This window comes from Danio aesculapii, chromosome 2 (genome assembly GCF_903798145.1).
Source record: "Danio aesculapii chromosome 2, fDanAes4.1, whole genome shotgun sequence".
Lineage (NCBI taxonomy): Eukaryota > Metazoa > Chordata > Actinopteri > Cypriniformes > Danionidae > Danio > Danio aesculapii.
The window spans coordinates 12,695,115-12,720,762 of NC_079436.1; the positions used below are offsets into that span (position 1 = coordinate 12,695,115).

The window sequence follows — 25,648 nt, forward strand, 5'->3', positions numbered from 1 at the left end:
TAGCATCAAGATAAAAAGCATTGTAGAAATCATTGATCAAACATGTTCTGCATGTATGTAAATGTATCTGATACAGAGGGAACAATATGAGCACAATTCAAAGGCAACTACAGTTATGCATTCACAAAATTAACCAGTGGTTTGTTGAACATGGTTTGAAGTTCTCTAGAACAAAAACTGTCTGTACACATTTCTGCATCCAGCGATCTCTTCATTATGATCCAATGGAGATCCGATCAAAGTTGTTCAAAGTTTTTTAGGTCTAAAAATGACTCTTATCCCCCCCTTCGGAGCATTCAGAACATCACCTGTACAGAGTTTGTGCACTGAAGCCAATAAACCATCACTCCAAAACAGACGATTGAAACCTTCATTACAGTATGCCCTTAAATTAAAATAATAAAAACAAAGATTTTAAATTAAAAGAATAACCCAGTTTAATCTGCAGTTTTTAACCTACAATTTGTGCAGTTGAATGAGGGTAAGCCAAAAACCATCAGACAGTTCGGTGTGCGCATTAATCCACGTTTACAAAATTTAAACACAAACCTGGACATTTTAAGTCAAACACACTCAAACACATTGAAAATGAAGGAAGCCCATAATCGATATGGATTTAGGACATCAGAAGAAAGGAGCAAGTCATCCGAATGTATACAGACAACAATATCTGGATATTAAAAGCCAATATTTTCTACACTCAATTTTCCAGATGAGTCAAAGGTGGAAAATGGCGCAGCAGCAGCAATGGTTACTAAACAAAATTAAGGAATCAGTCTGCCTAAAATTGTTCAATATTTACAGCTGAAGCCTGTGCTTTACCTTTAACATTGAAATATGTAGAAAAAGTCCAACAAAAGAACTCTATCATTTTTACAGACTCCAAATCATGCCTCCAAGTGATGGAATCTTCAAAAAAGGATCATCCTTTGATTGATAATATCTGAACTAAAGTTCACCATCTACAAAACCAGTTTTATTATATCATTTTTGTTTCTTTCTCCTTTAGAGACCTTTTATCAATGTTTGCTTTTTTAAAATTATTCATTTATTTATTTATTTTTCCCCCCAACAGTGGTACTGGTATCTCGTAACATGTACAGCAGTTTTTGTTACATTCTAACGAATGCATAAAAATGCTTCAAAGCAAAGACAAAAGGAGATTATAAAACTAATTTAGAGAGACATAGTTATTGAGTACTTTTTAAAGAAAAATCCAGAAGAAGGACCAAATGCACCAGAACCCCTCAGATGTTTGATGTAGATCATATGTCCAGTGGTAGGAGTCTGATTGCCTGACTTCGTATTGATTGAAGGTGTCTGCCAAGTTGACCACAATAACAATATACATTTTTTGGCCAAGTATATACAAAAATTCAACACACATTCTTTGTCATGATCAAGACACAGTTCCGATTTACAATTCAGAAGGTATACCTAAAGCAAAAGTCTTTCCAATTATTTTTTTTAATCATTTTGTAAATCTCTTTCCAGTACATTTTGATTTTGTCACAATCCCAAAATACAGGCATCACTGTGCTAATGTCTAACTTGCAGTTGAAACATAGCTGGGAACAATTGGGAAATATTCTATGGAGGCAAACTGGGTTTAGATGAATCCTGTGAATACATTTATAATTTTGCTCATGAACCAAAATTGAAGTACTTTAGGCATAGATATTTGAGCAGGCAGATAGCCACTCCTCATCACTACAACTAGACCTCAAATGCTTTTCCCATATTGCCCTTAAAGAATCAAAGGTTTAAGGGCCAGTATTAGACAGCAATGTATATAATTCACAGATCTTTAAGCGTACATGAAGAAAAAAGCTGTTTTTCTATTTCAGTAAAATCAAATTGTATATTACCTTCTTTTAACTGTAAGTCTAAAAAGTGTCGAATTTGCTGGAATTTATAAAAATCTTTGCTGGGAAGACTAAACTACTGTCTTAGCTCCTCAAATGATTTTAATTGGCCATCATCGAATAGGTGACCCAATTCCGATACTCAAAAGGCCAATATTCTGTATTGTAGTGGGAAAATCAGGATTAAGCGGAATGGGTGACTTGGAACACAACTTATTTGCAATGGATAAATATTTCTTAACGCCCTGCCACACCAAAAGAGTATTTGTTACCGTAAAAACACTCGTCAGATGTTGATTTTTTTTTTTTTTGTATATTATGAATAAATTGTAGGGAGCATAAGAGTCTAGGAAAGCATCTTGTGGATTAAATCTCAACCCGTCGTGAATCAAATCTTGATTTGTGCAGCTCAAAAGTATAATTGGAAATTGGGAAGTGAAACCCCACCCAATTCCTTTGGTTTCATCAACAGCGAAAGCTTAAGTCTGGGTTTTTTGTGATCCAAAACATACCTTGAAAATCAGGAATTCATCATCTTAAATTTTGTATCCAAGTAACGTGGCAGATTCTGGAATAGGAAGTTTTAATTTAGGAAGGATGTTAATTTTTTTAACATTTGATCCTGCCAAAAAAAAAGAATTTGGAAGGTTCGACCAATCTGATAAATTCTGATTAATTTTTGTGATTAAAGGAGGATAATTGGCTTTAAAGAGGTCTTCCAAATTGGGAGTAATAGGAATTCCTAAATACTTAAATCAAGAAAGTGCAAGATGAAAGGGGGATTTTGAAATGGATTCAGAGGGAGCATGCATATACAAAACTTGAGATTTATCCAAATTAATCTTGTACCCTGAAAAACTGCTATATTTTTCAATTACTGTAAGAATTACATCGCTAGAGGTCTCAGGGAGTTTAAGATGCAATAAAACATTGTCTGCATAGAGATATACAATGTTCCTCTAGACCTATTTTAATACCATGTATGCTACTATTAGTTCTTACAGCAATAGCTAGTGGTTCAATAACCAGAGAGAATAACAGAGGTGAAAGAGGACAGCCTTGACGACAGCCTCTGCTTACTGAAAATCTATTAGACAACATTCTATTAGTGTTAACCTGGGCTATAGGATTAGAGTATAGGCGTTTGATTAAATCAATCAAATTAGATCTTAACTGTATTTTATATAAAACTGCAAGAATAAAAGGCAATTCCACCCCATCAAATGCCTTTTCTGCGTCTAGGGATACAATAAAAGCAGATTCCTTGGTAATATTTAAATGATCTAGAATATTTAGAACTCTTCGACTATTGTCTGAACCGTACCTGGAATTCACAAAACCAGTTTGGTGTGGATTAACAACATAAGGCAAAACATTTTCAAGCCGTCGAGCTAAGGACTTGACTATAATTTTATAATCTACATTAAGAATGTTTACATTTTTAAACAAGTGGCAGGACTAATGGGATGCATTGAAAAAAGTAAATATTTGAAATACAACCTGTAATCTCAAACAGAAAACAGAAGACATTTTAAAACTAGTTTGATCAAGTGATTTTTACCAGATGTTGTGTTGGACATACAAGAATAACCCATGTTTTTTTGCTCAGTTGAAGACCCTACTCAATGTTTGTTCTACACAATTCATCTTACAGTAAAACACATATTTCTGGACTGTCCTGCTTTTAATAATTCCAGAAGCATTTTTTTAAATTAAATTAACTCCTTAGGAAATTAAGCAAAGGGACACCAACAAACGAATCAATTTTTCCTGATTTATTTATTTTTTGTATATTTATTATTGAAATGTTCTTGCCATGAAAATAGCCTTGATTGCTGAAGTGGTATTAAATACCCCCCCCCCCCCCACCCTCACCAAAACATTACATTACTCAGATGATGTGCAAGACAATCGCAGCTTTTGTTAAATCTCAAATGCTATTTTATGTCAAAATATCATTCAGCCTATTATTAAATGAATATGAAATGTACATGCATACAGGTGAATTATACAGTAAAATACATTATTATCCCTTTATAAAAATATAATTATACCTAAAAAAAAAGCTGACTTGGATGAAATGAGCTCAATATCACAAATTAAAATATTTACTTGAGCGATATGCATAGTCACTTGTTTTTATCATTGTTTCTCAAAATTATGCTGTATCGTTAAACAAGACATTACTCTTCACACTCGCTGGCATCCATACTGCATTGCAGTCTATCTATAATCAAATGGAACACCAGCATTTACAAACAAAAATGTGGCCTTTTCAAAACACATCATCTTCATGGGTCGAAGATTCCGGAGTAATGTGAACGCCAGTTTGTAAATCTGTAAAAAAAAAACAAAAAAAACCCCCACATTTTTAAATGAAATCGCACTAGTGTAAACGACACCTGTTTGTGGTTATAAAGCACACCTCTGCCTCAAACACAAACATGAAATGGCTATATGGTTTATAAGCTTATGAGCTCTTCACCATTGTGCTGAAAGTGTAAGAAGGGACGCATGAACACCCAGAGGAATTTCCCATACTATTCACCCAAAAGTAGATTGGATTTCTCACATGCTGTGAGAGGACTAACAATGATGGATGACCGGTTTTCTCACTGTTGTAGCCGAAGCCTGAGGGACCTCAATAAGGATTTAGTCAGCATGCAGGTAGGGGGGGGGACTGCTCAAGGCTTTTACACAGACAATTGGAGGATAATAAAAAGGAATGTAGTCCTGCCGTCTGGTTTCACTGCTATTTCGCGAATGAAGATACACCTTTAAAATTAGCTTTTAGAAAGATTAAAGGGGTTGTTCAGCTTCTCACACTCGAGTTCCTTTTATCTGTTGAGCACAAGAGAAGATGTTTTCCCAAATGTATAGGGGAAAAAAAACTAGAAGTCATGGATATTATAATCATGTATCATACCTGTCAACATTGGGATGTAAAAATACGGGACACCCCACTACTAAAATGTTCCCAAATTCCTTAAACTGTTCATCGGGAGCAGTTTAATTGTATATAAACCTAGTTGAAACCATTACAAATACGGGGAGAAAATTAGCTTCAAATGATAGAATACATAACAAACATTAGAACATTCATTCATTTTCTTTTCGGCTTACTCCCTTTATTAATCCGGGGTTGCCACAGCGGAATGAACCGCCAACTTATCCAGCACATGTTTTATGTAGCGGATGCCCTTCCAGCTGCTACCCATCCCTGGGAAACATCCATACACATTCACTCACACTCATACACTATGGAAAATTCAGCCCACCCAATTCACCTTTACCGCATGTCTTTGGACTTGTGGGGGAAACCGGAGCACCCGGAGGAAACCCACACGAACGCAGGGAGAACATGCAAACTCCACACAGAAATGCCAACTGACCCAGCCGAGGCGCGAACCAGCGACCTTCTTGCTGTGAGGCGACAGCACTACCTACTGCGTCGCCCCACATTAGAACACATTGAAAACAAAAAAAAGCCTATTAAAATCAATAGCCTAAAGAGAAAATAAATCAAGTCATAAAATCTCATTCACCTTTATTCACCATATTTAAATATTAATTAAAGTTACTATAGTTATTTAGTGAAGAGCAGCGAGTCTCTAATTTTGATCCACTGTTTTGTTTGACAACAGAGGAATCACTTTAAGAATGCACAGCTCTCTAATGAAAGTATTTGATTATTTTCATAACTGTTTATGCTCATTTAAGACAAAACTCTTTGTGTTTAAAATAAAACACCAAGCACGGACATGTTTATATATTAATAAGCGCATTTGTCTGTTTACAAACACACCCAAATCCAAAAGTGTCCACTTTTGCTCCTCTTCAAATCGTGTTCAGGAGCTGATCTGGAAACAGCGTCTTTATCACTACAGAGTGTGTCCTTCAGTCAGCATCGATACATGACTGGACTGATTCAAAGATTGCATAGGAAGCGCGATGATCGATGCATGGCTTTCATGGAAATGAAGTGAATGCGGCCGTTGTTATATTAATTTCAACATGCTTTCAAGCCGAAATATAGCGAAAGCATAATCCTCTTGAACAGCTTTTGCAATTATATCACATTTGGGATCGGCTCTTTGATGTTACTTTCACTTATAAAAAGATAAAAAATATCGGAAAATACTTAGAGCCCCTATTATGGGTTTTTGAAAATGACCTTCCATGCAGTGTGTAACCCAGCTCTGAGTGAAGTGAAACATCCAGCTAAGGCTTAAATTTGAAAGTGCACTATGTTTAAAACTTTTGACTTATTGATCAATGAAAGAGTCGACTCATAGTCGTTCAAATGAAATGCTGCTGTAACAAATCTTTAGCCATGTCGGCGTGACGTCGATGCAGAACTCAAGCCCCGCCCATTTGCTGCGCGCAGTCCCAGGAAAATTTAACCTACCTCGTCCCCGCCAACAAACACTGTAGAAAGAAAAAGGAGGTTTGAAATTATGGTAGTTTTCCAGGAGAAATAAATGGGAGGGTGGCAGGAGATGGGTCTGAAATCCAGGAGACTCGTGGGAAAAACTGTGTTGGCATGTATGGTCACACACACACTCTGCACTCTGACTACTTCAAAATTGTTGATGAGCCATGGTGGGCATTTCTCTCTGTCTTGCGCTGAACGCAGTCGACCAATCACAACAGACTGGGTCATCGGACTAATCAGTGCTGATTAGCATCGTGCTAAGGAGGGGTTTGGGGACAAATGCATCGCTGAACAAATTATATGGAAGTCGTCGGGAAAAATAGGTAAAATAAATGCATATTATAAGACAGGGAAAGTGTTTTTTGACCTTGCATGCATATCAGCCTGTTGTTGGAGACCCCCCAAAACCACAATATGACACTTTTTAATGCATAATAGGGGCTCTTTAAATGGGATGATAGTGAGATAGAATGCTAAAATACGGGAGAGTCCCGGCAAAAATGGGGTGGTATGTTGTAAACTTGGTGGCATGTACCAAGACATTGTTCTGTTGAGATAAAACCAAAGATGTCTTGTGGAATTTTGGAAAGTAGTAATCCATTGACTTCGATAGTAGGAAAAACAAATACTAGGGGTTACAGGCTTCCAACATTTTTTTTTAAATTACTACTTTTGTGTTCAACGAACACACAAAAAAAACCCTCAAATTGGTTTAGATCAAGCCAAAGGTGAGCTATGAACTATGTATTTGATTGTGTTTAATAGTCATTTTCATATATTCATGTGAACAGGGAGGGATATTTTTTGAGAAGATTATCCATATGCAAACCTTTCAAGAACAACTTAACTTTAGTATATCACTGCTGTGCAGATATCTTCAGCGTGGGTGGATGGCCAAAATATTGAAAATGTTTTCAAATGTAGCCAGATGAATGTAGACGTAACCTAAGCATATCCTATTAATTTTTAGTAAAGCTTATTACATGGTAATATTTCGTCACCATTTCATGTTTAAATTAGATGGTCCTTGACAAGTTCTCTTGAAAATTATAAATTTTTTCTCTCCCCCAAGTTATAGTGTCTTTGTTTGCACCTGACGGGTTCCAGCCTGTAGGCGTGCATAGCACTGTTGCCATTTAAAATCATCTGGCTGTAGGAGGGTGGAGATCTGGAAGGGCTCCAAGTCTGCCCTTTCAAAAGACGGGATTAAGCGGATAACACTGGCCACTAATGAAGAGCCATTGTTGAGCTAGAGCAGTCTGGGAAAGTGATCGGAACGTCGGCTCCTTCTAGCCGCAGGAGCACCTTTTGCTGGCTATTCATGTCTTGAGAAATGTAGGAGGAGTCTTTGTGGTTCCTTAACACCTTAAGTGCTAGTGCACAATCCACCCTGTCCCTGCTGTTATATACTCTACCCTAAAACACATACACTACCAGTCACAAGTTTGGAAACAATAATTTTTATGTTTTAGATTGAAATACTGCTGACTAAGGCTGCATTTATTTGATCAAATACTGTAAAAACCAAAATATTAGAAATACAAGTAAATATTATTACAATTTTAAATAACTGATTTCTTATTGAGTGTAGTTTCACATTTAATTTGTTTCTGTGATTTGAAAGCTGAATTTTCTTCATTACTCTAGTCACTTCAGGCCCCGTTTACACTAATACGTTTTAGTTTTAAAACGGCATTTTAGAATGAAAACGTCCACACTGGCGTTTCATCTAGCTTTTCTGAAAAGATCTTCGTCCACACTGTACCGCTGAAAATGCACATCACGTGACCACACACTCTAGCATGCGCTGCAGAGTAGGCGGACGTCTGAGCCCCAGGCAGTCAGCAGGTACTTTGAGCACACCTCCCCAGGGGAGAGAAGCGCACCTCGGACAGTTCATCATGGATCTACCGCTGGACCCTCACCTCACTATAGTTGTTAAACGTGATCTTTAATTCATCTTTTCTCTAACAACTCTTTGGTCTTTTAAATATATTACTTGTTCTCAGGTAACGTGTTTTGGCTGAGCGCAAAGATAAGTTAATATAGTAATTTATGTACATTCTGCACATTTGACTGATTGCTTGCCTTTATTTCCTATATTGAAGAAACTTATTGTATTATTGATTATTAAAACTGATATTTAGTGAAAGGGACAGGGTATGTTTCATATTTTTCACTTAAAATGAAAGGAGGCAGTTATGTTATAGGCTCTGTTTTGTTATAAATATGCATACAGTGAAAATGACGCTCATATAAATATGTAAATAGGCAGTGGCTTGTATCATATTTTCATTTTATTGTTAAGATAGTGAATCAATGTAGTGGGGTAATGTGAATGATGTTATAAAGTAGCTACACTGTTCCCTTTGAAGATTGTTTTCCATATCAAACTTGCGAAGTCTGAACTTACAGATAAAGGATGCAAGACTGAACTTTGTGCACTTTAAATTTAGAAAAAGTCCCATTCAGCCACACCTCCATTTTCAGACATCTTCGTTTTCCCCTTATCCACACCGACATGGAGCAGCAGCATTTAAAACCAAACGGCCTCTCCAGCATTTCTAAAACGCTCTGTTTTCAGCGCTCGAAAACTTCGAGGTAGTGTGGACAGAAGGCATAAACGAAGCAAAACTTAAAATGTATTCGTGTAAATGGGGCCTCTGTGTCACAATATATTTCAGAAAGAATTATAATATGATAATTTACTGTTCTATTATCAGGATGTCCGCAGGATCTTAAAAAGTATTAAAAGTCTTAATCACGTTTTTACGAGGTCTTTAATTTTGTTCAAGCGTTGTCCAAAGTGTTTGACTCCAAAAACACATAAATATAATTATTTTCCTCCTGATATTAAGAACGGCATGCTTGATCCACGCGATTAGTTTGGGCTGGGACGCGTCTGGCCAAGCTCCTCCGTCCGGGTGACATCACATAATTTACGACAAATGCAGGAAGGTGATGTGACGCTCTCCACATCTAGCGAAACAGATGACAAAATGAGAAAATGTAAGTTTGCTTACTCCTGGTTGGAGAAAGACCAGTTTAAACAGTGGCTGAAAACAACAACGTAATTTATTCTTTCAAGCTTTGTTTCTTCTGAGCTTACCTAGTTTTATTTCATGGTTGTGCTCCATTGATTTATTTAACTACAGCTGTTTATTAATGAATTATTATTATTATTTTATTTTTTTAGGTTAAAGGTCTGATTAGAACGATAAGGTCTTAAAATAATCTGAGAAGATCTTAAAAAAGTCTTAGGTATTGAAATTACCTTTAGGATTCCTGCATATACCCTGTTTATTATTGGTACAAAATTGCTAATAATGATTCTTACAGTTTTTTTGTTTTTTTTTTTCGGCTCAGATTTTTTTATTATTATTTTTTGGCTTGCTTCATAGTATCATGGAAACTGTGATACATTTAGCTTTAAGGAGTCATTCATTCATTTACTTTTCGGCTTAATCCCTTTATTAATCCAGGTTCGCCACAGCGGAATGAACCTCCAACTTATCCAGCACATTTTACGCAGCGGATGCCCTTCCAGCCGCAACCCATCTCTGGGAAACATTCACACACATACACTACAGACAATTTAGCCTGCTCAATTCACCTGTTCCACATGTCTTTGGACTGTGGGGGAAACCGGAGCACCCAGAGTAAACCCACGCGAACGCAGGGAGAACATGCAAACTCCACACAGAAACGCCAGTTGACCCAGCTGAGGCTCGAACCAGTGACCTTCTTTAATAAAAGAACAGTTATATAATATTTCAATGACATTTAGATAAGATTTGAATTTTTTTTATCGTGCACATGTGGAAATTCATCTTTGGCCTAGCAAATCACAATACAACACAGAAAACACATACTTTTTGCCCCATGGATTAATAGCATTAAGAGCTTATTTTCTTAATGAGTTATAGGTGTGTTTTAACCAATCAGAGTCTCATCTCCCATTCCCTTTAAGACTCCCTTTTACTCCCATACGCATTTGCTATTTACATGACGGATTTATTATTTGCATTACAGCGTGAGAATGAGAGATAAGCCTCCTCATTATTAACTTTCGCTCTCGTGGATAGAGAAACCTTGTACGCACAGACATCAATTAGCCTAGAAAAAATTTATTTAGTTTAAGCGCAAAGATTTGTTTCAAAACTATTTCTAAATTCAGTTCTAATTTCCAGCAAACAAATAAATGAACAATAATAACAAAGTGTGTTCAAACATCCAAATATATCCAAATACACATGCTATTCCCCATATGGTCTAAAACCGGACAGGTGGGCAAATCTAAGCTTGTTTTTTATAAAACAAATATAAATATGCATGTAATAAATAATACTGCTAATAATAATAACATTATACAAAAGCAATTTGTTATGAATAAATTGAAAAAGCCCCCCGAGAAAATAATGTTTTGTAATATTTTAATCCTTTATATTTATATCCAATAGGCTATATATCCTTATTATATCCTTATAATATCCTATATATATCCTTATATATATCCTTATCTATATATATATATATATATATATATATATATATATATCCTTAATATTTAAATTATTTTTCATTTGTAAAGATATTTGCGTATTGCTGTACACCCTGTCTGTATTAAGCAATGTGTGAGCCAGGCGCACAACTAACGCGCTCTGCGCTGGACAATAGACAAGCTTTGATCTGATCTATTTGAACCTTCTATTTAAGTTCCTCAAAATAGCAATGCACCAGCAATGCACCTCAACACACCTCCTTTTTTAGACCAGAACGCCTATGGGTGCACATATGAGCGCAAATGCTTTTGCTATTTAAACAGAGTGGCGCAAAACATCAAATTTCTTGCGCCAAGCTGAAACTAGCAAACAACTATTGCGTCGGACCTTGCGCCGCATTGCGCCGGGTGTATGATAGGGCTCATAAAATAACTTGGTTGTAGAACTACAAATAAAACTTTTATCCATAAAACAATAAAGGAATACAATAATGTTATAAAAGTGAGCTACTTTGTGGTCCTTTGTTTAATAAAATAACGGCAGATGTAATGAACGTTTTCTTAAATAATTCGCTATGTGCGGGTACTAAATTGTGTAAGTGAGGGAAGCTTTTCACAGTTAAAGTTTCTATTAAATAAATGCACAATAAATACTTACTGTACAACATAAGAATCCTACTATTTCCCTTTTTGACTGGTAGTGTATTTTGTTTAAACTAGCAAAAATAAAGAGCATTTTTGCTTATTTGGCTCAGCGTTCTCTCTGTGACTTTACTGCAGGACTTTGCAATATTACTTATGCATTCAGCACTTGAAACTATTTTTGTACTGTTCAGGGTTCTGAAACATGCTCTCTGAGGACATCCTCCTGCAGCCAGATGTTACGTGTTTACCACGAGTGTTGTGTGATCTTCTGCCAGCTGTTTCTTTCTGTGTATATCTTGTACTCTGAGCAAGACCTCACAGAGTCTATTCTAACAAGGTCCTATCAGGGATTCATTTGGCACTCGATGTTCGCAGGAATATTAGTTATGGATTGTTTGGAGAGTCATTTAGAAAAAAGAATTGTTGAGGAAAGAAGCATGTCATTGCAATTCTGAATTATGGATGGCTCATGGGTAAAGATACAAGTGCAAGCCAGTTTCAAACAATCATAAAAGAGAGTTTAGCAAAGCCAAATGTTTAATTCACTTTCAACTCAATGTAATTAAGTTGCATTGCTAATTAACATATATATGTAAAAGCACAATATGTAAGATGTTTTTCATCTAAAAAACTTTTATCTAAAAACCATTAGAACAATATACAGATGTGGACAAAATAGTTGTAAAGAAAAACCCACAGTGGTCACTGAAATAACTTGTGATTTAATAAAGGTACGATTAATCAAAAATGACAGAAAATAATGAAAATCAGATATTGCCTTTGAATTGTGGTTCAAAAAGAGCATTAAAAAGACAAACCAATGTAACTGGACTGGACAGAATTAAAGGATACCAACAGTTTTGGCTCTATGTTCATGCATTATGCCAAATAAGCAGTTTTATAGTGACACCGACGTGTTCTGTTTCGCCATATGATATTCTAAAACATCTTCTGTAGATTGATCCTCTTTTTTTTTTTTGTAGTCTTAAAAAAATCCAGCCTTTCAGTGGCTTTCTATTGATGCTTTCACGGCTGACTTGTTGTGGGATTGGTGCATTTTCTCCCTTGGTTTAGTCCAGTTAGTAAAATGTGAACAAGGCAGTTTTGTTCTGATCCCTCCCAAAGAACTGGTCCAAGATCACTTGAATGTAGTGGTCTCTCGGCCCATTTGAAAACCCTGGAGCTGTTTGCTTGTGGTAACAATGCAGTTTAACCCAATGGAATAATGAATCAGGCTTTATTACAATTTATGATGATTTATTACAGACACTGCTAGAAAAACATCACTGTTAGTTTTGCTATCGCCTCCCAAAGTTAAACTGGAGCAAACTATGGGAAATGCCTAATGAAATTTTCTCAGAAGAATATTACACAACGACTGTCCAAAACACAAAAAAACTAAAGATAAGAGTCTCCATTGTTGCTCAAAATTTCTCTGCAGCTGATGTTTTAAGGTGCCGTTTAAACTAATGTGCATTTGTTTTAAAACGTAAGTTTTGTTATGATTGCATCTGGCTTCCACACTGCTTCGGCATCTTTGACCCGCAAACACAAAGTGCTAAATGCTAAAGACCCCGTTTTAGTTTGGAAATACTGGGGTTGAAAATGGAGGCACAGCTATCCCCAATCACTCTGACTGCTCTTCTGGACTATTGCATATCGTTCCCTGATTTGTCATGAATCTGTTGTATAAAGTGATAGAAAGAAAGTGACTTGCCTAAAGTCAAAGACTCAAGCTGTGTCTCATTTCAGAGGCTGCATCCTCCGAAGAATGCATTCGAAGTGCACCGCGTCTTCGCGGTGCCACAAAGGCTGTATCATTAAAAAAAAAAAAATCGAAGGCTCCTTCAAACGCAACCTCTAAATGCATCCTTAATTTCCCAGTGAATGTAGGACACAACCGGTGGATCCTTCGCGACCTTGGACATCCCAAGATGCATTGTGCGCTGATAACAGCAGAAAGTTTTGTTTTTTTTAAAGAAAACTCTGGTTTAAATATATGAATTAAGTTTATTCTACTTTGATATCTAAACACATGTTAAAAAAACAAAAAGCGTATGACATGTCTTGCTAAAGAGTGATTTTATAGACCATTTACATTTTTATGTGTACATGTGTGGATCAAATGAAATATATTTCCAGCTTCTGTATACCTTCTTTTGCCTTCAGATCACTTAAAATAAGTTTTAAAAACACTTTGGAAAAAAAAAAAAGTCATTACCAATTTTATCACAGCTTGTTAATGGCAGCTGTTACGGTTGCTTGGTGACTAGATCCATACTCTGTAGGCTAGATCGTCTCATTTTAAAACGCTTGGTTCAGCCTGTGTGGACTTCGAAGGACTTACCTTTGGAGGATGCAGCCTCTGAAATGAGACACAGTCAATATGGCGAATGAAGCCCTGCCTACTAGTACAGGAGCCAATCATCGATCGCTATAGACTGACAGAAAAACTCGGAGCAGACGTGTGTTTTTACGACAGTTTGGTGGTCAATAAACAGCAAATCTCAGCAAATATTTGCTTCACAGACATGAGAAATATATCCACATAAAGCTTGAAATCTGTGCTTTTAAATGAACCAACTACACTTGAGAACAAAAGCTTTTTTAGTTTTGTAATCTGTATGAAATAAACTCGAGATACATTACGTTTTGTCAAACGCACGTCAAATGTCCACAGACGTTGCAACTACTCAAACGTCCACAGACGTGTAAGCGAAGAGTCACTGTTATTTCTGGAGGAGGTTCGCCATCCAGACCAAGTTGTGGATTACTTCAGAAGAGCAGCGTGATCTGACGAAACATTATTCAGAGGATGATAACTGCCATAAATGAGGTTGGTGTCGTGATCTTGTTCCTTTAGAGTACGCATGCGCATTAGCTCAGACAACCTGAAAATAGGCCGAATTTGTTTGATTCGGATGTTTAGTAACGAAACTTATGAGACAGTTAATGTTTAATTTTATTAGTGATTCCAAATATGTAATGTAATCGTGAGCGTGGCAAACAGTTTTGGAGAATTTGACGTTTCCCCATTCAGACAGAATGCCCGAGCATACCGCCTGGCGTTTCAAAGATGGCCGCCGAGTGAAATGACTTGCCTTAAAGAGACTTTGCTGAAGTGCAGTATTTCAGAGCTTACCTCTCATTTTCTTTGTGTGTATATTTTATTACTGAGAAGGAAGCTGAACATATTTACATATTTATCTATACGTCACTCAGCAGTGTGGATGACAGTGGCATGGTTGCTATCAGTACACTGCTACTCTGGTATTTTCAACTATTTACCCTATACAAAAAATTGTCATGAGTATATACCAAGGCTTTAAAGGGATCGTTCATTCAAAAATGAAAATTATGCCTTATACTCGCCCTCAACTTTTTCCGAACCAGATTGAGACTTTTTGTTCTGTTGAAAACCATAGTATTTATTTTTCCTACTATGGATGTCTATATATACAGGCAGGACCAAAAACCTTTCTGCAAAACCTGCCAATGGGCGATGACATTATAAAATTTACCAGCCGAATTATTTTTACTGGTTATTAAATTATTTTTCAAAATCAGGCAGTTATACTATCATTATATTTATCATTAATTAATTTAATAAGAAAAAAAATCTAAACAAACAAATTAATGGATTTGTTAGCTTTATTTTCTCTCCAGTTTCTTTGACTAGTAAATTAATTGTTTTATTGACTTAAAGCCAGACAGTCAATCCAGCATAATTTCATCTTATTTTCATTACTCCTCATTCTCAGAGAGGGCTTTAGATTCATTGTGGTCGTACAATTACTAAAATTCTATGTAAAACAGTTAAATCGGACATGGGTTTAGTAATTTCTTCTAACTAATATTTATAAATGATAGTTAATTAAATTTGTTGCTCTTATTTATTGGAAATTGGTCATTGAATTTCCCTTTACACTGTACTTATCTAGGAAGGATGTTTCTCCATCCTCTCACTGTAGGGACTTACATGGAGAATGTCTAAAACTATTCTCTTTCTTTTTAGCCAAAACAGTGTTTACGAGAATAAACACCAAGACTGGCATTATAACTCCTAACTCATGGCAGAAACATGAAGAGAAAGTGAGCTAAATAAGAAATCAATTTGTTTGTTCGTTTGCTGAAATCTGCAGTCAATCCTGTGTCTTTTGAAATATTTAGATATAGACTGCTTCCTACACTTTTATGAGATGCGCCAAGCGTGTTAATGGTCCAATAAATGCACAGCTGGTAAATGACAGGGGGCATGAATCAAACCTGATTGGTCAACCAAAACTGAGCGAAAACTGTTTTTTCTCACTACATTGGATTGTAATTAATACATTTTACTCACCACCACTTTAAAGGTGCTGTATATTTTGACTCTTCTAAAGCATAAAATACCCTAATATGATTGCAGATATTTTTTTTTTTTTTTGGAAATGGAGAAGAAAGAGAATAATTAGTGTAGCTGCTTTACTAAAAAGATAGGTCTTTAATCTAGTTTTGAATTGCAAGAATGAGTCTGAGCCTCGGACATTTACAGGAAGGCTATTCCAGAGTTTAGGAGCCATAATTGAGAAGGCTCGACCTCCTTTACTCGACTTTGCTGTTTGAAGTAGTACGAGAAGCCCTGAGTTTTGAGTTCTTAAAGGGCAGGTTGGATTGTAGCGAAACAGAAGATTGGTTAGATAAACAGGAACTCGGTTATTAAAAAGCTCTATATGTAAGAAGCAATATTTTAAAATCAATAGGAAACTTAACAGGCAGCCAGTGAAAGGAGGACTAAATTGGGGTGATATGATCATATTTTCTAGACCTGGTAAGAACTCTGGGCAGCCAGCAAACAGAGCATTACAGTAATCCAGCTTAGAAGTCATAAAAGCATGAACTAGCTTTTCTGCATCTGAGATGGATGGCATACTTCGTAACTTTGTCACATGAAAGAATGCTGTTTTTGTGACATGAGACATGATTTGCTTTATTTCGTACATTTGAGTAATGAATTAATACAGTATTGTGATACTACTTGGTATCGTGATAGTTCAGCTGGTACAGTATCGTGGCCTAAATTTATGGTATCGTGACAACCCTACAGGAGGTGTACCTGAGGTGATCATGGTCAGTTTTCTGTTGTTCAGCTTCAAGAAATAGAAACCGTTTCCAAAATATCAATTTCAGCTGTTGGTTAGGACAAAAACTCCTTTTAATATGGTAAATATTTCTTCTATTGAGTGTCGTTGCATCAGCCTAAAATCAGCCTTTAGGGTCGATAGTCAGGCATGCTGTTGAAGTTGTCAGTCTGGCAACCTGCGCTTGCATGTGATTTGAACCAGGGGTGCAATACCTTGTTCAACTACTGGGTGTCAAACTTACATATTGCACCTTTACACACTCGCCAACAATTGGTTTTATTCACATTTGGAGTTTGGCAAGTCTTAATTTAAGGCCCTGGTTACAGGTTTCCAACATTCTTCAAAATATCTCCTTTTGTGGTTTGAAACAAGTCAAGGGTGATTAAAAGATGATTGGTTTTTCATTTTTATGAGATCTATCCCTTTAAGACCTGCGTTTCTACTTGTTCAAAAGTTCAGGCTGTTCTGATTGATCACATGACCATCACCAACCCCTCTGCTTGATTTGCAGTCGGTTCTCTCTGCTTCTGGTCTGTCTGGCTCAAGCAGCACAGTTTGGCCAGTCTCCAGCAATAACACAGCTGTTGAAATGGCTTAGTCGCCAGGGTGATGCGCGCTGCGCCCGGCCGGAATGTTTGTGTGCGTTAAGCTGACATTCAAAGCTCTTTGGCACAGCCGCTCGTAGGTGGGGGCTGCTGCAGACACACTGGAGGAGAGAGAGAGGGCTAATAATGTCTGCCGCTCCGTTCCTCCTGCACCTCCCCCATAAAGCTCAGCCCTCCATGTGCAGGAATTCTCTTTAGTGCTCTCCAGCTTGTTTCATAACACAACAAGGATCTCTTTAGAGAGGTGAAGTGGAACTCACAGGGCTGTGCAAAGCGATCTAAAACACTGGCCCCTTTCCCACCTCCTGCTTTCACAAGGCTCCAGAGAATCACACCACATGACTGTAATACTTTGACAATCCCTCATGCAAAGTTGAATCGTGTGTGTGTGTGTGTGTGTGTTTGATTTATTGGCTGAAGATTTTAATGTTAGTCTGTGTGCCTATGGGTGTCCATAGATTAAATGATTCCTGGGTTACCTCGAGCTGTTTTTAGCCACACTGATGACAAACACGTTGTTCATAAGAATGGTATGGGCTGTCATGAATCTGTCATTTGACGTATCTGCATTTGGCCTTGTTCATAAGTGCCTGCTGAGCATCCACTCTTCAGTCAGCAAGCACTCATTTAGTTTCCCAGGTGTGATGGTCTTGAAAAGATAGTGTGTTTACTCAGAAAGTAATATTCTGTCATCATGATTCAGTTATCATCATCTATTCTAAATGTCCAAGAATGTTTTGAAGACACTTGATAATTGTATGAGTTACAGACTGTGGTTGTAGTTTCTTGTGCAGAGTTTTTCTTTTGAGGTTTTTAAAGTTTCAAGTTTTCGCAATATCAAAATGGTTTTCACACAGATCTAGGAAAATCTAAATTTTGAGTGCATTTGTGTCATTTGTATTTATTGTGATTGACCAAACTTGCAATCACTCTCTATTTAATGCCGTTCATTCAAGCCATTTCAAGTTTTGCTGATCATATTTTTGTTTTATGCTATGAAAACATTGTTATAGGTGTATCAGACGCTGCCACCTTGAAGTAAGGGGGTAAAATACATTTTTGGATTATTAGATAGACAATTTTAATGCTGAAAAAATACTTGCACTTTTACATACATTTGGTTATTAGGGATCACATACACTTTATTTTTTGCCAAAAAATTTATTGAAAAATTTACATGAATTATAATTCATGTTTTTTCCATATTGTATTGTTTATGATGAATAAAAAAAGGAACACTGATAGAGCTAATATTTAATATTTAGAAATGAAACGATTTCTTTTTTTTTTTTTTTTTTTTTAAGATTTATTTTTTGGCCATTTTGCCTTTATTAGATAGGACAGTATTTAGGACAGGAAGTGAAGTTGGAGAGAGAGGGGGGTAGGGTAGGGAAATGTCCTCGAGCCGGGATTCGAACTCGCGACGCCCTGACGTGCTACTGCACCATATGTCGACGCGCTAACCACTAGGCTATTGCGCCGACTAGACATGAAACAATTTCAAGTGTCCTGAATTTTGAGTCCTTGCTTATGGACCTTTCCGATATTCAACTGTGATCCAAAATAAATCTTTTGACATGGCACCATTGCACTTCTGTCTCCCGGGGTCTCTGATCCCTTCCCCTTCTTTTTCCAAAGGTGCTGTATGTACAGTTGAAGTCAGAATTATTAGTCCCCCTGAATTATTACCCCCCCGTTTATTTTTTCCCCCAATTTCTGTTTACCGGAGAGAAGATTTTTCTAAACATTTCTAAACATAATAGTTTTAATAACTCATTTCTAATAATTGATTTATTTTTTTCTTTGCAAGGATGACAGTAAATAATACTTTACTAGATATTTTTCAAGACACTTCTATACAGCTTAAAGTGATGTTTAAAAGCTTAATTAGGTTAACTAGGCAGGTTAGGGAAATTAGGGAAGTTATTGTATAACGATGGTTTTTTTCTGTAGACTATCGAAAAAAAATTGCTTGAAGGGGCTAATAATTTTGACTTTAAAATGGTTGATAAATTAAAACTGCTTTTAGTCTAGCCGAAATAAAACAAATAAGACTTTCTCCAGAAGAAAAAAATATTATCAGACATCCTGTAAAAATGTCCTTGATCTGTTAAACATCATTTGGGAAATATTTATTAAAGAAAAAAAAAATTCAAAGGCGGGCTAATAATTGTGACTTCAACTGTAGGTTTTTGACTCTTCTAAAGCATAAAAATACCACAATATGTTTGCAGATATTTGAGACACATGCTAGTTGAACATGTTTATCTGAAAAACAATGCTGAAGTCAGATATTTTGCTTTGAAAATGTGCGTTACGTGCTAGAATGCCTGTCTTTTGTTTTGGTCCCTTTAAGCTGCTGTTACGTTATGTAACTTTGCATGGCTCCTCAAAGCAAGCCAGACCTGTAACAATAAACTAAACTAAAATAAAGGACACCTCTAAATTAATGAGGAGCCCGGAGTCTACTCCTATTCAAAAAGAAAAACAACTACAAAGACGATTGACCAAAGAAATAACATAGTCAAATTTATTTGACATTTAACTTTATAGGAGACATAAAAATCTTGCGGAGGTAAAGCCAAAATAACAAACAAAACAATTAAGTTTTAAACCATCTTACCTGCACATCAAATAAAACAAACGAAATAACATTCACTTACCTCCCTACTAACTACAAAACATGAGAAAAAAATAATAAAACAAAAAGGCACCCTTCTCATCACATGTGTCTCTATATAGATCTCAGTAAGTCAACACTCAGCGTTAATTTCAACTATATCGCCGAGCAAATACAACGCAAGTTTTTTTCACAAACAAACAAGTAAAATAAAACAAGCCGGGAGAGAGGAGACTCCCAGAAAGATGTGCCAGTCTGGTTTAAATTGACTTCACCACGCCGGCAAGCTTCCACGTGCCGACACCTGATTCACAGCACCTGTGCGCTCATAATGAAACCTGTCGGAGAGACGGCGGAGAGAAGAAAACCACAACAAATATACAACAACACAAAGAAAAACTCACTACTTAATTTTTTTTGTATTATTATTTTAATAAATAAAAGAAATGCATGACACTACCCAATGCCAGTTTAGCCAATTACATTTTAGCACCCCGGGTTGCCTTGGTGGAAAACAGTATTTCATTCATTCCGTCAGAAAGGCTCTCAAAGCATGCGTTCGTGACTGCTACAGGGTAAGATTTGCAGTTATGAGCAATTTGGCTGTTTGCACCAGACGAAACATACAGAAATTTAAATACAGCCATTCAGAAGCACATAATAGTGCACTCACTGCACTCCAACGAAATGGTAAGGTTTATAATCTAATTAATATAAAACGTGTTTAACGTTATTAAATGTACATGCTTAATCACTGATATGTGTTGCTAAAATTTATTTTCAAATGGTTTATTTTATCTTCAAGATCTTAGGTAAACTAGTTGCTGCTGCTTTCAGTTGTATGGCAATAAATGTCATTCAAACTCAAATTATTAGCATTAAACACTGTAAAAAGCACATGAGGTGTACCTGGGGTGATCATTGTCAGTTTATCCTGTTGTTCAGCTGCAAGAAATGGAAAACGTTTCTAAAATCTAAATTTCAGGTGTTGGTTGGAACTTTTAATATGGAAAATATTCCTTCTGTCACATCTCGTTGCTTTATTTAGAATATGTCTTAAATCAGCTTTCAGGCTCTAGTCAGGCACACTCCTGCTTATGTCATAAATCTGGCAACCTGAGCTTACGTGTGTTTTGAACCAGAAGAGAAGTACCTAGTTCAACCACTGGGTGTCAAACTTACATACTGCACCTTCAAGGGAAAAACACCTAAAATAAAAGAAATCGAAGAAGGGGGAGGGTTGTAAATGCCATTTCCACTAAAGACCTGAGGTATCGATTTAGGTGTTAAGATAACATTGGGGTTTGTAATATTCTTGTGTACTTGCATAATAGATCGCAGTTATCTACTCTAAAGTGCAGCAACTGTCACTGGTAATAGTGCATTAACTTTATGGCTTGTATTTTGTGTTGTCCTGTAGATGATGGAGTTTTGGTCACATTGGATGTCGGTCTGGCCTACAGAGACGACACCCTGAGCGAGTGGACAAAGATGGCCCATTCCATAGAGCATCGCAAACTCAGCTGCAATTTCACTGCAACCAAGGTAAATAAACAACTATGTAATTAAGCATGATATAGGGAACTAGTGGGATAGCTTAAAATCTTTCAAAATGGTTGAAAACTTCAGTTGTTTTATTTTAAATTTGCAGACTATAGAAAATGAGGGACGCTACTATGATTGTGACCTGTTGCCCTTCATGGAGGTTGGCAGTGTGGCCCATAAGTACTATCTACTCAATATTCGACTGCCTATCAATGAACGCAAAAAGGTCAACATTGGGATCGGGGAAATCAAAGACATCCGTCTTGTGGTGAGTCTTCAGACTGTGACTTTGATGAATACGCTCATAGGATGCATGTCTAAAGTGCACAGATTTGCAGTCGGTTTTTGTTGAGCTTTGTTTGCCTGGGAGGATTTTGACTAGTCTCGTCTTGTTGTAATTGGCACACGCTTCAGGGCAGGGCAACGGTTATACAAATGTCAATGGACCGAAGACATCTGGATTGCAACATGACTTAATCTTCGCTTTTGTTTGGATTACTCCTCTTATTTGACTCTTAGCAAACAACGATACCCATCAATTAAGTGTGCTTAATGTGCTTCTCTTTATGTCACTGTAACTTTCCAGAGCATCCATCAAAATGGTGGCTTCACCAAGGTTTGGTTTGCCATGAAGACGTTCCTCACTCCCAGCGTCCTAATTATTATGATCTGGTACTGGAAGAGAATCACTCAGATGACCAGACCACCTGTCCTGCTGGAGAAGTAAGGCTTCCATCACTTGCTTAAATGTAAATGCTGTTTTGTAGTTGTCAGGGTGTTCTAGGCCGTTAGTGGCCAACTCAAACTTCCCCTTAAGTTTTTGCTCTGTTTACACCTGCTGTTAAATAGTGGTGGGAATCTATAGGGACTTCACAATCCGATTCCAATTCTGGGGGTCATGATATGATTCCAAAGCAATTTTTAACTTCTATTTTTCTTATTTCTTCTTCTGTCCATTTACATTTTTTACGGCTTTACATTTGAACCAGAATTAGAGTTTCTATGCTTTTGTTTAATAATTGTAATATCTGTATGACAGTACTGTCTTTAAAAATCATTCTTTTTTAAAAATAAATAATTATTTATGATGAACGAGCTCTGAATGTTAAAAAAAAAGCCAATTACAAAGAGCATTTGTGAAAAATGAACATATTACATAAAACATTCATATAATTTCCAAAAAAAAGTGAGAGCATCACAATTTGTTGATTTGTTTATAATATGTAAGGGGGGCCCAGGGCACATGTGTCACATGTGACATCTTTGATTGGCCCGTGTGAAGTATTTGGTTAATTTAAATTCAACAGCAAATGGTGCCATGCAATATATTTTGCGCACATATTTTGGAAAGAACCGTATTTAACTGGATTGGTTCGGTCCTTGAAACCACCCCAGTAGGGCTGGATAATATTTCTAAAAAAAAAAAAACTATCACAAAATCATGTTTCATATCATTCGGTATCAATAATTATTGAATATTTTTAACAATTACTAAGACAAATAGTTTTAACAATCAAACGCAAAAATATTTAAACAAAAGATCTGATCTCTTTATAATAAAATAAATGTTACAAAGCGTGTGCAATGGTAAAATGTGAATCTATTTTAAGGTTAATTTAAGGTTTTAAAACCGCTAGAATTTTATGTTAAATCGTTTTTATGGTATATGTACGGTTTTATTTTTTACATGTTTTTTGCGACCATTTTATCTAGTTTTTTAGGGCAACCGTATCTTCAGCAGAGAAGGGCCCTCCACATCAAAAGCTACTGTTCTTAAATAATTTAAATGTTTTTAAAAATAAAATGTATTGTTTTCAATGGGGGAAAAAGTTTTTATTTTATTTATTTATTTTTTTTTACAAAAATGTTATTTTTGTAATCACAGTGATACTGTGAAACCATGATATTTTTATCCAAGGTTTTCACACCGTCACATTCTAACACCAACAGTATACAGTAAGATGAGAGAGATCGGGTGTCGGGAGAACTGAAAAATTACTTAAACAGCATGTAATTTTAAATCTTTTTTTTTTCTTAATTGCATAGTTTTTGAGATCCTCAGGATGCAAAATCAAGGTTAGATTAATTGCACCGACTGAATGTAATGTTTGAGCTTCTGCAAAAAGAACTGAGGATTGTTCTTGCATGTAAAGTATGCATTTTTTTTTACAAATAATTTTTTTTATTAGTAAATAAAACACTAAATGAAATCATTAGATGAAGCAGTCGTGTCTCTTTAGAAGAGTTCAATATCTTTCTGAAGGTTTTAAAGCATAAATGTTTTTTGTTGAATAAACTTAAAATGGAGAGACAGAATTCTCTGATTATATCTCTGATCCGATTCATTTTATTCTCCCGTTTCAAAGTTGAATGAAAGTCTTCTGGTTTTGGATTGACGTGAGGTTCAGTAAATGATGATAGAATTAACTTTTTTTGGTGAACTAATCTCTTAATGGAAAATATATTTATTGGGGGAAATCCTTTTCTAATTTAAGCTTTCTTCTTTACAAACCTGGTCTCTCAAAAAAAAAAAAACATGAAATGTCCTTCTATATTTTTTTCATCTGGTCTGACACTAGATGTCCCAGAAGACCGAAAGCTCTCAGGCAGTCTTGCGACTCGCAGACAGGATCATTATTTTTTCATGTTGTAAAAGCTTTGCCGTAGCATACTTTTCCACAAGAGCATCAAGATGGAAACTGGAATCCTTTTTACAACTCTGAGAGAAGGCCAAGAAAATGTGTGACACAGGCTCCCTGCTGATTCTCTTATTATTGGAATGCAGCCAGATTCCTGTTTCATGCCACTGGAGCCAACAGAGACTTAACGAGTGTGTGTTACGCACGTCTCCAGGGAACAGCTTATTTTAGTTGACGTCATGGATGTGTGCTGTCTTGCGTTCTTGCTATTCACAGCAAGCTTTAGGTGCTCTTGATGTTTAAGAGGAAGCTAAATGCTAATTTTTATATTTGATTTTTCACATTTGTAATTTCATTCAATTATTAATTTTCCTTCGGCCTTCGGAGTGAACCGCCAACTAGTATGGTTATTTTATTAAAATGACAAAACGAGGTATTTCTACCAGGGCTGCACAATATATCGTTTCAACATCGATAGCGCAATGTGTGTCCGCAATAGTCACATCGCAGGATATGCAATGAGTCATTGCAATGTATAACCATAACAGAGTGAAACTTTCTCATTTGCATGTGTTTTAAAGGCATTTCAAGAAAGTGTAACGCATTCAGGCACAATAACGTCAAACATTTGTAACTTTAATGAAGAAAAATTTTACTTATTTATTAATACAATAAAGACTTTAGACCATTTCAATGTGATGTTATTGGCCCAGGAACATTTCCTGCCTGTTGTCAAACTATTTCAAATCTGTAATAAAAAGCGATTCAATCATAACTTGATGTTATAACAGTTATCGTACCGTTATTTATCAATATGTGGAACTTGTTGGACTCTCAGAAGCTTAAATTTAAACGTTCTTTAAATGTTAAACAAAATGTAAATGTTAAACAGGAAATATGTCAGGACCATTGTTATTGTTTACATCCCTTAAAATGATCTATACTGTGTTGTGTGAATTTATGTTTATTCAATTTTTATATACATTTTGGTAATAATTTTGACCAATAGGAAAATGTTAATATGATTTATTTACAATACAGTTTGTAAAGTTGTATTTTCTGTCTCATATATCGTATGAGAGACTTGCTTTGTTTACCAACAAGTGTATCTAATTAGATTTGTATTGTAAACATTAAAAGTTAAAAAGGTGTTATTTTTTTGTTTTACATATTAAGCTTTTAGTAATGATACTCCCCAAATCATTCTGCATAACCTGCAGATTTTTACAAAGTTCTGCGCAGAAATAGCAAAAAATGTCAGCAGATTCTGTCTGGCTCTGGTAATGACTTGATAGAATATGATGGCAGACATTCAATTCTAAAATCACAATAGAAGCTTTGTAAATATAATGTGATAAACTGAAATAAGTACAGAACAGTCAGAGTGACTGCTATCTAATAGTTCTGGTAGTTTCCGTGTTGAAATAAAAAAAAATAATAATTATAATCTTCTCAAATGTTGACACTCTTTTACAAGTTTTTTTTGGTTCGCATTGGAAGTAAATGAATGCACCTCCGTACCCTCACCAGAGTTGACCTCATGGACATTCCCGGCATTCCAACCCAATATGGTCTTTTTCTGCCACATTGAGCCGGGCGGGAATGTGATTCATGTGTTTGAAGTTACATTCCACACCCCATCTCAGTCTCACCGAATGACCCTATAAAAT

At 36.1% G+C, this 25,648-nt stretch overlaps 1 protein-coding gene across 2 annotated transcripts in view; it reads left to right on the forward strand.

Moving 5' to 3' along the window:
• wls (Wnt ligand secretion mediator) overlaps nucleotides 1-25,648 on the forward strand; it is a 60,621-nt gene that overhangs the window by 9,149 nt on the left and 25,824 nt on the right. For both annotated transcript variants that reach the window (XM_056473101.1, XM_056473106.1), the window contains exons 3-5: nucleotides 21,215-21,339; nucleotides 21,446-21,607; nucleotides 21,926-22,062. In XM_056473101.1, coding sequence (XP_056329076.1) covers nucleotides 21,215-21,339; nucleotides 21,446-21,607; nucleotides 21,926-22,062 — 424 coding nt within the window. The remainder of the gene's footprint in view (nucleotides 1-21,214; nucleotides 21,340-21,445; nucleotides 21,608-21,925; nucleotides 22,063-25,648) is intronic.